Source organism: Hypanus sabinus, chromosome 14, assembly GCF_030144855.1.
Source record: "Hypanus sabinus isolate sHypSab1 chromosome 14, sHypSab1.hap1, whole genome shotgun sequence".
NCBI lineage: Eukaryota > Metazoa > Chordata > Chondrichthyes > Myliobatiformes > Dasyatidae > Hypanus > Hypanus sabinus.
The window spans coordinates 54,501,403-54,516,430 of NC_082719.1; the positions used below are offsets into that span (position 1 = coordinate 54,501,403).

The 15,028-nt window shown below is 38.8% G+C and overlaps 1 protein-coding gene across 7 annotated transcripts in view; it reads left to right on the forward strand.

Annotated features, from left to right (window-relative positions):
* The window catches only part of cep135 (centrosomal protein 135), a 101,186-nt gene that overhangs the window by 53,826 nt on the left and 32,332 nt on the right, over positions 1 to 15,028 (forward strand). For all 7 annotated transcript variants that reach the window (XR_009515672.1, XM_059989236.1, XM_059989237.1 and 4 more), the window contains 4 exons: positions 349 to 426; positions 2,339 to 2,490; positions 11,893 to 12,008; positions 12,948 to 13,102. Coding sequence is in view for 6 of the 7 variants with exons in the window: in XM_059989236.1 (XP_059845219.1) it covers positions 349 to 426; positions 2,339 to 2,490; positions 11,893 to 12,008; positions 12,948 to 13,102 (501 nt within the window). In the remaining variant the exon portion in view is untranslated. The remainder of the gene's footprint in view (positions 1 to 348; positions 427 to 2,338; positions 2,491 to 11,892; positions 12,009 to 12,947; positions 13,103 to 15,028) is intronic.

A 15,028-nucleotide genomic window follows, 5' to 3' on the forward strand; every position in this document is an offset into this window, starting at 1 on the left:
TGGATGGTGAATTGTGATTCCATAAGGGTGAATATTTGTATTAGTAAAGACCATAACAAGAGGATTACCAGTAAAAAAAAACATACAAATTAATTAAGTTGGGGCAATGCATGAGGGAGTTTTGCCTTGCAGTCCTACATAGCAGAATTTCTAGGTATCAGTTTATATTGTAATCAAGGGGCTTAATTTTATATGCTACCTTTAAAGGCTGCAAGTACTTGGAAAATCTGGTAAGATATGTAAGTTTTGAAGCAAAATAAATCTATATATACTTAAATAACATAAATTTTATTCAAAAATGAAAAACTAAAGGCTCAGTTTGAATTGTACATATCTTTTTTGTATTAGGGTATCCTTGAAACATCTGATTTTAACACACAGCAGATGGAGCAGCAAATATTACAGCTGGGAAATAAAGTGTATGAAGTAAGTATCCTAAGGCAAACAATGTTAATGGTAGTTTTATGAACTAAAATACATTTTATAGCCGAACTACTTAAGCACAGAATTTACACTGTAATACCCCTTAAAAGATCATCTGTTGTATATGAAGTCGTGAGTGGCTGAGAATGACAAATGAAACTGATTTGGAATGCAACAGTTGATATTCTGGAATGTTCCAGCTCTGTCAACAAATCTCTACATTCATTACAATAATGATCCCTTTTTATTTCTGAAAACATATCCTGAATGCTTAACTTTGGAATGACATAAATTACATTTAATATTACCTTCTACTGTTACACACTGCCATCACGGTTAACTTGTGGTAAACTTGTGTACTCCTGCAACAATGAAGTGGTTAAAGTAATCTCATTCCTGCACAGTGGAGTGAGCCACTAAGGCAATGCACAATGGCTTCTTAAGACTGCTGGTGCTTGGTGGTCTGGGGCAAGTGGTGTAGTTTCAACGCAGATATTAAAGGCTAGGGTCTGTATGCTAACCAGCATGGTTGTTGCTGCCAGTGCCAGAGGCTGGCAGCACCTGCTCCTTGAGTTGATGTATTGCTGGGGTTTTAGACTCTCGTCATGATCTGTCAGATGTGATTTAAGTTGCTTCTTTCCTTCTCTGTTTAGAGGTATAATTCAGCCTTATCATGAGGATCATATGCGCAGTTGCCACTGTCATTAAGGGTCTTTAGATAAGAGAGAGCTATGAAACTAAGCTAAGAAATGGGAAGATACTAATTTCCATCATATGCAGCAGGAGACAATGAAGGAGGCCCTAAAATCTGGATGATCTATTACCAGAGTAGGAGCTAGCTAGTCCCCAACAAGAACCTGCAAACATGTCAGCCTGCTCAGGTACATTGCTGAGCAGCTGCACTATTGAATCTCCACCCCTGCCTCACAAGCAGTATCTGCACATTCCCTTAATGGTTCATTTCATACAAAGCCATGTGATGATGTGTTTTCAGTGCTGCTGTTCTTGGTTGTCTTTTGTTTTCCACATTCGAGGAGATTCACACTCCGGAGGCGTAATGAATCTGTATTCTATGGGGTACCTGACTTAGACTTTCAGTGTCCATTCAGTTGAGCACATTTCAGTAACTCAATTTAACTTATATTAAAAAGAAATTATCTTTTACTATGACTTCTGTCCAAAGCTGTTTCTTCCCATTGATGTCAATAAACCACCTGCCACAGGTACAATTGTATCCAGTACTGTATTTAAAAGCAGACAAGTGTTTCTCAAGCAATCAAGCCATGTGGAGTGTTTTCAAAAGCAGGTGTGCTGGAGGAAGCTTAAAGAACTTCAGGTCTCTTGAACTTTAAATAGCATTTTCAAAATGCTGTCAGTTCGGTAATTGTCCATGGTGTGGATCCAAATGTTATTTAACGTGCAATGCATTGGCTGTTCTTTTACTGTTAAAGCTGCCTCATTATGTAAACACATTTGCATTTTTGTGGAAGTTGCAAATACAGTTGCATTGAATTATGTAGATAAGATCAATTCTTAATTTTAAGAGCTTCATCAAGTGTTTTTGTTTGTTTGCTATGTAGGATTAATTATGAAAAAATTTCTAGGCATTGTCCTTGGATACATGCTTATGGTGCATTGATGATCAGTATTTGAGATATTAATTATTTTCTCTTTTTTTTTAACCTTTAGCTTCACTTAGCTGATTTTTCCTATGCTTTGTAGTAGTCCTTAGCTTCCTGAGAGTTTTGGGGAGAAATGCAGCTATTCCTGATGGAGCAACTAAACTTGTCAGGAAAATTAACCCAACCTTTCCTTTGGGTCAAAGTTCTTTGTACTTTCTGTGATACCTTATTTTACTTTTAAATGTTGAATGGTCTATAAATACAGATAGTCATTATAGTGTTTTTTTTTACAGCTTGATAATGAATGCTTCAGTTTCAAGAAGAAGGTTGCATCACAAATGGAAGATATAGCAGCACTTGAAGAAAAAAACAAGCTTCAATCACAAAAACTCTTGCAGACAAGTGATGATACCTCTTACCTAAAGGCAGAGCTGAATTCAGTTAGGTGAGTGTTATTTTTGTGATGTAGCGTTCATATTTTGGTTTGAAATTGCTAGTCCTAGTTTCTTGATCTAGTTTCTGCTCTATGATTGAATCAGAATCATGTTTATAATCACTGACATAATTATAAATGCATGAAAATTGCTATAAATTTCAAGAAGAATATATGGGAAAAAACTAGTGCAAAAAGAGAGCAAAATAATGAGCATTATTCATGTTGTTGGGAAATCTGATGATGGAGAGGAAGAAGCTGTTCCTAAAACATTGTGTGTGCATCTTCAGGCTCCTGTCCTGTACCTCCTCATTGATGGTGATAATGAGAACAGGGCATGTCCTGGATGAGAGTCCCTTCATGATGGCTGCTGTCCTCATAAGGCATTGTCTTTTGAAGATGTCCTCAGTGTTGGGGACCCTATGCAGCTTTTATTGATCCTATGCATTGGTCCCTTGTACTAGACTGTAATGCAACTAATCCCAGTGCTCTCCATGGTTCACCTGTAGAGATATGTCAGTGTCTGTAGTGATTTACCAAATCTCAAACCAATTGAATCAGAATCAGGTTTATTATTACCAGCATGTGACGTGAAATTTGTTAACTTAGCAGCAGTAGTTCAATGCAATAGATAATATAGAAGGGTAAAAATAAATAAATAAAATTAAAATAGTAACAATAAATAAACATATCAATCAATTACAGTGTAAATATACTGAATAAAAACACGCAAAAAAACCAGAGATATTGTATGTTTTTAAAAAGTGAGGTAGTGTCCAAGGGTTCAATGTCCATTTAAGAATTGGATGGTAGAGGGAAAGAAGCTGTACCTGAATCGCTGAGAGTGTGCCTTCAGGCTTCTGTACCTCCTACCTGATGATAACAGTGAGAAAAGGGCATGCTCTGGGCGCTGCCTCCCTGAAGATGTCTTGGGTACTTTGTGGGCTAATACCCAAGATGCAGCTGACTAGATTTACAACCCCCCTGCAGCTTCTTTCGGTTCTGTGCAGTAGCCCCTCCATACCAGACAGTGAAGCAGCCTGTCAGAATGCTCTCCATGATACATCTATAGAAGTTTTTGAGTATTTGTTGACATGCCAAATCTCTTGAAACTCCTAATAAAGTACTGCCTTCTTTATAACTACATCAATATGTTGGGACCAGGTTAGATCCTCAGAGATCTTGACACCCAGGAATGGGAGACTTCTGGTGGCTGTAATGGAGTAGGTTGCACTAGCTACTTGCTCCGAAATTATTTGCTTACTTTGCTGTTTAAACCTATCTCGGTGAGAGCACCATGAGTAGAAAGCTGTCAAGAAAAGAGACTACTTTAGAGACTTTGACTGAAATGATTCAACAAATGTCAGAGAAACTCGAAAAATTGGATAAACTGGATGACTTGGAATCCAAGTTTGATTTGTTACAGAATTCCTTCGACCTGGTTAAATCTGAACTGAAAATGCTTAATCGGAAACTTGGAAGTATACAGCAGACTGTGAATGACCACAAAATTCGTATTAAGCTACAAGAAGATTCTCTGCTGGTGTGACAGAAGGTTTCAAGAGAATTTGTAAGGAAAAACTTTAAAAATACGACGCGTTACTGAAGAAACTTACAGACTTGGAGACCAGGAACCGAAGGTGCAATATCAGAATTCTTGGACTTCCTGAAAAACTGGAGGGTAATTAACCTATCGATTTTTGTGCTCAAATACTGAAAGATTTATTCCCTGATATATTATCGGAACTACCAAAATTTGAGCACATTTACCGAGTTACCCCCCTAATTGGGACCCTGCCAAACCTCGCTCTATTATCATTCGCTTTTATGACTATCAGATTAAAGAACAGATCCTTCGTGAAGCAACAGTTTCAGATCGTTCAAGATTATCCACCGGAAGTTCTAAGAGCTGAACAGGCTTTTAAAGAGGTTATGTCTGATCTTTTTAAGCTTGGCTGTCGCCTTTCTCTCAGAAATCCGTGTAAACTCAAGGTTACTACTTCTGATAATAAGGTCTCTTGGTTTACGAAGCCTGAAGAAGCTAAGAAACTTTTACAAAGTCTCCATCCTTATATTCAACTTTGAGTTGTTTTATGTTAAATGTTTTAATTTCAGGTGTTCAATCAAGTAATTGGCGTTTTGTTGATAACAAGGTTTCTTGGTTTTATGAAGCCTTAATCATTTGTTTGACTAAGTAACCTGTGCCTTTTTATCTTTCAAAATATGCAGGCAGACAGCATCCATTTTCTCTTTGGCTGCTTTTCGCAGCTCTTTTTAAACAATACGTTATATTCTCTGTGTTATGTAGGAAGCTATCTAAACCGCTTCCCTTTTTAATTATCTTCTATTTGTTTCTTTACTCTTTTTTTTGCACAAGCGAGTATATGTTGTTTTACTTATTGATTTTCCATATTTGATTTTCCTTCTGTCTTTGCTTTTTTACCGAGACTAATACTTATATTTTCCCATGGTTTTTTTTATCGTAATTAGCAAACTTATTTACTTTGATTTTTTTTTTGTGTATATCAAAAAGGAAGATACCTCCTGTTCATCATTGAATATAGTTGTAGAATCTCCTTTATTCACCTAGAAAGTTCTGGAAGACATTGTAGTGCATTGAAGTATCTTCTTTGCTGGTGCGCAGCTTCTAACATGCTAGCATCTGATTTAGGCAAAAGTGCTACCTTTGATCCACAATAATATTTAAAATTAAAACAAGGTCAAGCAGGTCTGTATTTTACTTGAACTTGTATTTCTTGTTTTTAAAAACTACAATCTATCTTGCACAAGAAGTAACACTTCTGATTTGGATTTTGTTTATGATGGATTTTAGATAATACGATATCATCAATGGCATCTTATGAGCTACTATTTAGTAAATGTAGTTTTGTACAATTCCATAGCAGTTTTGCGCTCTTAATATCAGAATCAAAAAATAGTTTAAGGTTACTTAGACCTTTCAGTACTTAAACTGTGCAAAATAGCTTAATTCTTGGTAAGACATCAGAATTCATTTTGAAAAACTTAAATGTGAAGTTCATGACTTAATGGTCCATTATTTGTGTATCATGTCAATAAACCAGGTGAGGTGAGGGAACATCCATTTTCTAGATCCAAGCACAGTCAAATTCTCAATGCAATTAATGACATCGGATTTGAAAATAAAGCTGTCTCTATAAATTTGGGACATATATGGCAGAAGCCCTAGTCCATATTTGTGTGCTTCATCAGATACTTGCTATAATGTTATTAATAATTTATATTAACTACAATACTGGCAAGCTATAAATATCTATGAAGAAAAATTAAAATCCAAAATTTCATAACATGAAGTGGAACAAATCTCTTGTCATTCTGCTGGCTGGACTCAATGATTGACGAGCGCTAGACAGTATGAGAAAACCTTATGTATATTTCGCACTTTAGGTGTGTATACTGTTTGTGCAGAACTGATGATGGTGGATACTGAAATTTTATGTGATTGGTGGACCTGTAAATGTGATGAAAAACAAATAAGTAGAAAATGTCATGATGATTGAAATGACAACGTGTAATGTTGTTCAGTATTTTAACAGATTTTATTAGAGTAGAGGTGCTGTGATAGGATTTGTGCATAAGTATGTGAAGAGCAAGAGGATAAGACGTGAAGGAATAGGACCAATCAAGTGTGACAGTGGAAAAGTGTGTATGGAACCGAAAGAGATAGCAGAGGTATTTAATGAGTCCTTTGCTTTAGTATTCACTACACAAAAGGATCTTGGCAATTGTAGAGATGGCTTACAGCAGACTGAAAAGCTTGAGCATGTAGATATTATGAAAGAGTAGGTGTTGGAGCTTTTGGAAAGCATTATTGGATAAGTCACTGGGACCGGACAAGATGTACCTCAGGCTACTGTGGGAGGTGAGGGAGGAGATTGCTGAGCCTCTAGCAATGATCCTTGCATCATCAATAGGGACAGAAGAGGTTCCGGAGGATTGGAGGGTTGCGGATGTTGTTCCAGTATTCAAGAAGGGGAGTAGAGATAGCCCAGGAAATTATAGACCAGTGTGTCTTACTTCAATGGTTGATGGAGAAGATCCTGAGAGGCAGGGTTTATGAACATTTAGAGAGGCATAATATGATTAGGAATAGTCAGCGTGGCTTTGTCAAAGGCAGGTTGTGTCTTATGAGCCTGATTGAATTTTTTGAGGATGTGACTAAACACATTGATGAAGGTAGAGCAGTAGACATAGTTTATATGGATTTCAGCGAGGCATTTGATAAAGGTACCACATGCGAGGCTTATTGAGAAAGTAAGGAGCCATGGGATCCAAGGGGACATTGCTTTGTGGATTCAGAACTGGCTTGCCCACAGAAGGCAAAGAGTGGTTGTAGATGGGTCATATTCTGTTTGAAGGTCGGTGACCAGTGGTGTGCATCAGGCATCTGTTCTGGGACTCCTACTCTTCATGATTTTTTTTTAAATGACCTAAATGAGGAAGTGGAGGGATGGGTTAGTAAGTTTGCTGATGACACAAAGGTTGGAGATGTTGTGGATAGTGTGTGGAGGGCTGTCAGAGGTTACAACGGGGCATTGATAGGATGCAAAACTGGGCTGAAAGTGGCAGGTGGATTTCAACCCAGTTAAGTGTGAAGTGGTTCATTTTGGTAGGTCAAATATGATGGCAGAATATAGTATTAATGGTAAGACTCTTGGCAGTGTGGAGGATCAGAGGGATCTTGGGGTCCGAGTCCATAGGACGCTCAAAGCTGCTGCACAGGTTAACTGTGGTTAAGAAAGCATACAATCCATTAGCCTTCATCAGTTGTGGGATTGTGTTTAGGGGTCGAGGGGTAATGTTCCAGCTATATAGGACCCTGGTCAGACCCCACTTGAGTATTTCTGGTCGCCTCACTACAGGAAGGACGTGAAAACCATAGAAAGGGTGCAGGGCAGATTTACAAGGATGTTGCCTGGTTTGGGGAGCATGCCTTATGAGAATAGGTTGAGTGAACTTGGCCTTTTCTCCTTGGAGTGACAGAGGATGAGAGGTGACCTGACAGATGATGAGAGACATTGATACAGATGATGAGAGACATTGATCATGTGGATAGTCAGAGACTTTTCCCCATGGCTGAACTGGCAAGCACAGGAAGACACAGTTTTAAGGAGCTTGGAAGTAGGTACAGAGGAGATGTCCGGCATATGTTTTTACGCTGAGAGTGGTGAGTGTGTGGAATGGGTTGCCAGCGATGGTGATGGAGGCGGGTACGATAGGGTCTTTTTTAGAGACTCCTGGACAGGTACATGGAGCTCAGAAAAATAGAGGGCTATGGGTAAACCTAGGTAATTTCTAAGGTAAGGACATGTTCAACACAGCTTTGTGGGTCAGAGGTCCTCTATTGTGTTGTGTTTTTATGTTTCTATTTATTCTCAATAAATCATTAAATTCTTGCTGCCATGATGACTAAGGACTTTGGAATCAATGAGGGAAAAAAGATGGTAGCTAAGCATGCAACCTTGCCCTAGAAATGAGAATAAGTTGCAAAAGAAGAGTGTGCTGTTATGTACCCGTGGGTACCTTGTACTTGTCACGTGACAGTGGTGTTGAAGAGATGCTGGACCTAAGGTAGTGGTCTTGTGATGGTGGAGTGATGTCATTTTCCTGCCAGTAGAGGTCATGTGACAGGTTTTTTTTTACAGGGTATAAAAGGAGGACCCCTCCCTGTGAGGAGGGGCAGTTCATGGCTGGATTTGCCATTTTGACTCCATGCCTCTACATGGTCCAATATTATGATGCAGTTTGGTTGAAAGGTGGAGTTTTATTTAATGCCTAAAGTTTAAAAGGTCATTGCTGGCAGTTTCTTTATAATACTGCCAGTTAAAAATCAGTGGAGAGTGAAGATCGGAGTTCGGGAGCTAAAAGATTGAGGAAAGTCGATTTCGACGGTGTAACAGGTTCGACTTTGTTTGATCCTTATTTGGAAGGAATTCATTGGCTATGCTCGTGTTAACCCCTGCAAATAATAGCAGAAAGGGTTGGGTACAGTTCTGTAAAGGAAAGGTCAGTGCCTTTAAGTCGTTTCAGTTTCATCTTCGTAAATTCTCCAGGAAAAGTATAGTTCGACTGGGAACTGCAACAACATGACGTGAAAGAATTTAAATCGTCTTAAAAAGTCTCTCCTTTAATGGACTGTTGTGGCGACCCACTTCCTAGCACACTCGAACCGGCTCACAAATAGCCAGCGTGCAGGCACAAAGGCAAGGTCCGCAACAAAGGGAGAAAAGCCTGCGGGGGTTTGTGAGTACGTGTCTCTTGGAGCATTTGCACCTGGGAAGGGCGGGATGAGGGAGGCTTTAAAGCAAGGCTGTGAAGTTCGAATAAAATTATCTTTTGACTGCAGTTTACCGACTCCGTGTCGTTATTTTAGCGCTGCGTGTAGCACACCGCTACAATTGGTGATTCTGACGGTCCAAACAATTTTGGACCGGAGATGACCAACGCTGCATCTATTTATGCGATTTCATTGAAACTGCCAAGCTTCTGGATGCTACGACCTCACCTATGGTTCCAGCAAGCAGAAGCCCAATTCCACGTTCGGCAGATAACCTCAGAGGACACCCGTTACTACTACGTGGTGAGCTCCCTCAACCAGGACACAGCGGCCGCCCAGGTTGCGGAGACACGGTGTGCTACACTGTAAGCATTTTGAATTTTTGCAGTACTACTCTAAAGAAGTTTTTGCAACATCGCTTTAAGAACTGTTTTCGCTTTATTCCTTTAAAAACTGTTTAAGCTGCCGCACAGCAGCTGATTTCCAGTTACGTTAGTTGTTTGTTTACTTTTGGGGGTTTGTTTTTCAGTGTTTAATAAATGTTTTATTTGTTATAAAAAAAAAACCCTGCCTCACTTATATTTATTGTTGCTGAATCCAAAACAGTGCTAACTTTGAAGAAAATGATGGATCTAGACATTTTTGTGAAGAACTCTTTTTGATGCTTGCTTGTGTCAGGTCATTATTTTGAGAGGTTCAGCACATTGACTGGGCATCCAGTCGGTTTAAGGAAATCTCCATTTATTAGGAAGCAAGAAATATTTTATCCATTGCTAAATGAGTATTGGAATATACAGTACACATGAAGTTAGAAAAGCCAAAATGTTATTAAACAGTTTTCAAAGAAGTAGTTAAATATGCAGCAGTATGTTTTAGGGCCTCATATTGTGTTATGCTGATTTTTTTGGCTTGATTTGAGTATAAATGCTTGAATATTGTGTAAAAAAGTGTAAGATTTTCAAAGTGTTCTTAAATATAAGCAAGATTTTCTTTTACATGTAGCTTAAATGTAAGTCACTTCTTTGCATTTATTTGCCCTGGAGAAGCTTGCAAACAGCCGTCTATGAGCGCCCAACAAATTGTCAGCAGCAACTTTAGGATATCTACATTAATCTGTATCTGTGCATAAGTTCAGAGTTAGTGTCATTTTGTAATACATAATTTATTAGGTTACTAAAATAACATAGTAATAGCATGATACTAGGTTACTAAAATAATCTGAATCAATTGAATGAAAGATTTGGACTGTTGTATAAATAAATATGAAATATGCTTGAATTAACTAGACTTGAAATTGACTGTCCTGTTATATATACTATTTATTACGAAGTACTATAAACTGCACATTTAGAAGGAGACGTAACGTAAAGATTTTTGCTCCTTGTGTGTATGTGAAGGATGTAAGAATGAAGTCAATTTAAATTCTGTTTTTGCTGTTTATTCAACTTAGTGAAACAGCTCAAAATACATTGCCATAAAGTCAGAAAATTTAATGCTGTAAAACAATGGTGGTCACAGCTTTAGAATGAGGATAGATCTAAAGGGATTAGCTTTACAGTATAGAGAGTAGGGTCTAGATGGCTGTTGATGGGACAAAGAGAGGAAGGATGGAAAGAAAACCAAGGTTTGAGCAACGCCTGCTGCTTTGCCCTGGCTCATTTAATGAAATCTTCATTTATACTTTTTTGTTACTTCAAGACTTTACTATTTCAATATGTTCCTAGGTGGTTCCTTTCTTCTATGCTCCTTGAATGCTGTTGTTTATATGATGAACTGAAACAAATCTTAACGATCAGTTTGCTGATCATGTCCTTAATCCTGCCTTTCTCTGTAATCTCTTCCATTCCCAAAATGCTCCTTAAATGTAAGTAGTTCTAGAAATGACTAGAACTCCCTCTTTAAACCTTCTCCTTTTGCCTTTAAGGTTTTCACTTTAATCATTTTCTCTATTTTTTTCTTGTCTTTATCAAACACTGATGAAATGCCATAGTATTTCACTTTGTTAAAGATACTATCTGTATGCAAAATGTTACATTGATCTAAAGAACGTGAAAAGTTAATCATTTAGTCAGAAGATGTTACTACTGTATAGGATGTTTCCCAAGTTCAGAGACAAAATGTATGAGTACAGGCAGTTCCCAGGTTACGAACGAGATCCGTTCTTGAGTCCGACTTTAAGTCGGATTTGTATGTAAGTCAGAACAAGTACATCCGGTATTATTTAGTGTCAGTTAGTCAAACGTTTGTCCTACTATATAGTATATATTTTACCTTTCTATGCATATAAAGCACTTAAGAAACATATGTATTCCATTAATTAAACCACTGCGTTGCTTAGTATTAATTGTAGCTTTCATCGCGGCAGGGCCTTTCTCATGCTCCATTATTCTCACTTTATCCTTTAAAATTGTTCTGATCGTTGACCAACTGTAGCCTAACGCTTTTCCAATGACCGATGGCATTTCACCTCTTTCCAAACGCTTTATTATTTCCACTTTATTTTCAATCGCGATCGCTTCATATCAACGGAACAGAAACACTGCGGGCGGTGGGTCCTGACCTCCGCCGGCTCCCAAGGTTCACTGGGTCCTAAGGACCACCGCACTGAATTCCCCAGGTCCTAAAGTCCAGAACACTGAGACAGGTTAAATAGGACAAGAGGGGGCTGTGCTGCGTTTGGATATTTGATCCTCCACAATATTCCACGTGGGAATCTAAACTGGAGGTGGCAGTGTATTTTTTTTACGAGGTCGAGTTGCGAGCTCAACATCAACCCGGCACGAGAGCAGTCTATCGGTGGATTGACCTCGGGAACCTCCGTTCTCGAGCCCGGCGCTGATCTGACTGCGCCACCAGCTGACCGGAACGGGGGGGGGGGGGGGGGGTGTCAGGGTGAATCTTGCTAAGAAAAATTTAAGCCAAATACAAAGTTACACACTCAACACAGTGTCAACGGCAACGATTAAAATGGCAGACGGCATTCTCCTTCCTCGGTTCATAAGTAAGAGTTGTCTGTAAGTCGGACGTTCGTAACTCGGGCACTACCTGTAATCAATAATGATCCTCGCTAATGAATGTTACTTTGTATTAATGCTTAGGTTACAGAATGAACACCTGGAGAAATCGCTTACAGATGCGCAGCATCGATTGTCAATGAAAACCAAGGAGCTCCAGGCCTTTCAAGATCGGGTTGCCAGACATGAGGAAAGACTAGGTAAAAGTGATAAAAATAATATGTTATGAATCATATTAATGAAATATTCAGGCCTCCTGTCCAAATTAGGTTTCTCAATGTTATGGTGGTACGCTCTACCACTTTTGAACATGTTTCCTTAGTAGTCCCAGTTGTTCTTAGAGAATAAGGACAGAAAAGTTTGACTTTCTCAAGGAAATCCAGGCTATTATCTTGTCATTTTGTCCAGGAAAATTTTATGCAGCATTGATACCACAAATAACAAACAGTACACATATGCAATTAAACGATTGAGCTTTATAATTCTTAATTTGACTATAGGTTTAGTAAAGAAAGCAGAAAAGAAAAAGGGCCATTCTCATAAAACAGTCTAATGTGCAATGTTGGAGTTCAATGTTTTCCTGTCTGTTCGTTCTCCAACGATTTTTGCCCTGGGCATCGACTCCCAACCCTATTCCAAGTCCACTCCATCCTGCAGTCTGCAACTTCCCCATTCTGACATCTTCTCTTTCCATCTTCTGCCAAAGAAGAGACCGTGAAAACTTCTTTCGGGCCCACAAGAAAGAAAAACATCTCTCCTCGTTGCCCAGCGCACATTCCAAAGTCCCCATTATCTCTAGTCATAACCCAAACACTGTGCTACAGAGAAGCCATTACATCAACAGGGAAACCTTTCCCAGGTCATTACATGTGTTTAATGCTATTTGCGTGCTTCTAATTTTCTTATAAATTTTACATTTTTAATCATCTGAGTATTTCTGAGACTTCCTTAAAAAACCATACATCAGGGATACTCACAAGCAATTTAACAGCTTTGGCAAATGTTTCAACCAGGATGTATGGCATTACATTTCTCTCTTCATAGATGTTGCAGGACCTGCTGGGTATTCGCAGGATTTTTCTGTTTTCATTCAACAGTCACATAAGGATCTTTGATAATTTCTGCATTTTATTGTGTAGGCGAATTCAGTAGGCAAACTACTGCTCAACGAGAAGAAGTCAGTGCATTAAAAAGTACGGTATCTGCTCTGGATCAAGAAAAAGATTGCCTGCAGGAAGCTGTGGATGACAAAACTGAGAAAATAGCAACTTTAGAAGATAATCTTGCTAACAGGGTAAATGTACATTTTATTTTTATGTGAGTCTTCATTTGGAACAGGATTCTGTTGGATATTAATTAAACATAATAACTAGCAGAATTGCAACTTACTGCTGAAACTTTCATAAAAATCTCATTTGCAAAATAAGCTGTCCCTTCACCTAACTGGTTTAGTGGCCAGCAGTGCTTTGGTCATTTTAGGCAATCCTTTGGGATTGAGGATGCCTTGCTTCCACTTAGGTGCTGTGGCTTCCAAAGTGCCTAATTAGGCCAGTGTTGGAACAACAAACTCTTGCTCTGGTGGAGCGTGACTTGGCTGATGGGGTGGGCAGCTGGGTAATTTGTGAGGTGGTGAGCTCTTTCTGCCACTTATGCAGGGCTCTGTATCCTCCAGATGCATAGCCTTGAGGCCCTCAGTACCACTCCAAATGTTCCCTCTCCACTTTGAATGATTGTTGTCCAGGGATTTCCAGGAATCAATGGGATTGTTGCACTTCAAAAAGTTCTGAATACATCTTTCAATCTTTTCCACTGATCATCTGTTAATCTCCCATGATAGAGCCTGAAATAGTGTATGTTTCAGGTGGCTGATATCAAGCATACAACCAATGCGTCTTAGCTGTAGCCAGCTGAGAATAACAGGAATTACTGCTGGGAATTTTGGCCTGGCAGAGGACATTGACATTGTCTCTGGAAGGATAAGCGAGCCAGCATGGGTGATATTTTTCCTGTATTTTGAGATGCCTGTTGTAGGGATATCATGTCTCAAAGGATGCAGACCTGTAAGGCATAAGTTTTGTAATGAGATCTTGATCTTCAGATCCTGTTTTCTTCAGTTAACCAGAGGCTATGCTGGTGTGCGAAGGCACTGGTGAATTTCATCATCAGTGTCTGCCTGTGCCAAGAGATGGCTCTTGAAATAAGCTATTGAATTTAAGGGTATTCCACAGTCTCTCTGAGTTATAAAGTCAAAGGCTATTTATGGAGGGCAGAGCTTTTTTCTCCATTTTTCTTGGAGTTGCCATGAAGTGACAGTCTTGTTCACTCTGCCTCTAGATGAATAGAATTTTGGCCATCTTTGGCCACTGGGTGGCCATGGTTGAACACAATCCTGACCCAGCATTACTTGAGTCATGACCCGTTTATAGGTGCCAGTCAGAATTCTCTCCTTCCTTGAAAAATGTTCGTGGTCACACATCCCCTGTGGTATCCCTCTTCCTTGATGTGGGCAATGATTTTGTGACTGAAACTTCAGAGTTGGTGATAACACTTTTGCTCAAGTTGTATAGAACACAAAAGTCTCAGTCAATGTTCCCATTGGAAAATTGAGAGAATACTCTATTCACAGCACTATTTTTTGAAAACAATGTTATTCTGAGATCCATACTGCCCTATAAAATTTTTCCTCGTACTATTTTAAAGAAGGGCGAGCTATTAATAGCACCCTGAAAATTTATCTCTGGATTAGCAACATTTAAAGAAAAAAGTTCATTCAGTTCATTATCATATATATATATTTGGAAGTCTGCTGAATACATATTGGTTGTCACATTTTTCCACATTACAATTATGACTAAACTTTAAGATTACATCATTTACTGTAAGATGTTCCTGGGCAACACACATCTATGAACAGTGGTACAGGATTCTACATCTGTCTTTCCTTGAAGACATTTTGAAAATATCCATGATGTCCTCCTTTGTCGCTTACAAATGCATTCTTAGTCTCTGATGAATAACGACCCATTGGAAGAGAAAGTTGCAGATATCTGATAAAACAAAGTGAAGTATTTCTGAACAAGAGAGTTTAATCACAAACAAGAGGAAATCTGCAGGTGGCTGGAAATCCAAGCAATACACAAAAATGCTGGAGAAAATCAGCCAGCCAGGCAGCATCTGTGAAAAAGAGTAAACAGCCCAAAAATTCGACTGTTTACTCTTT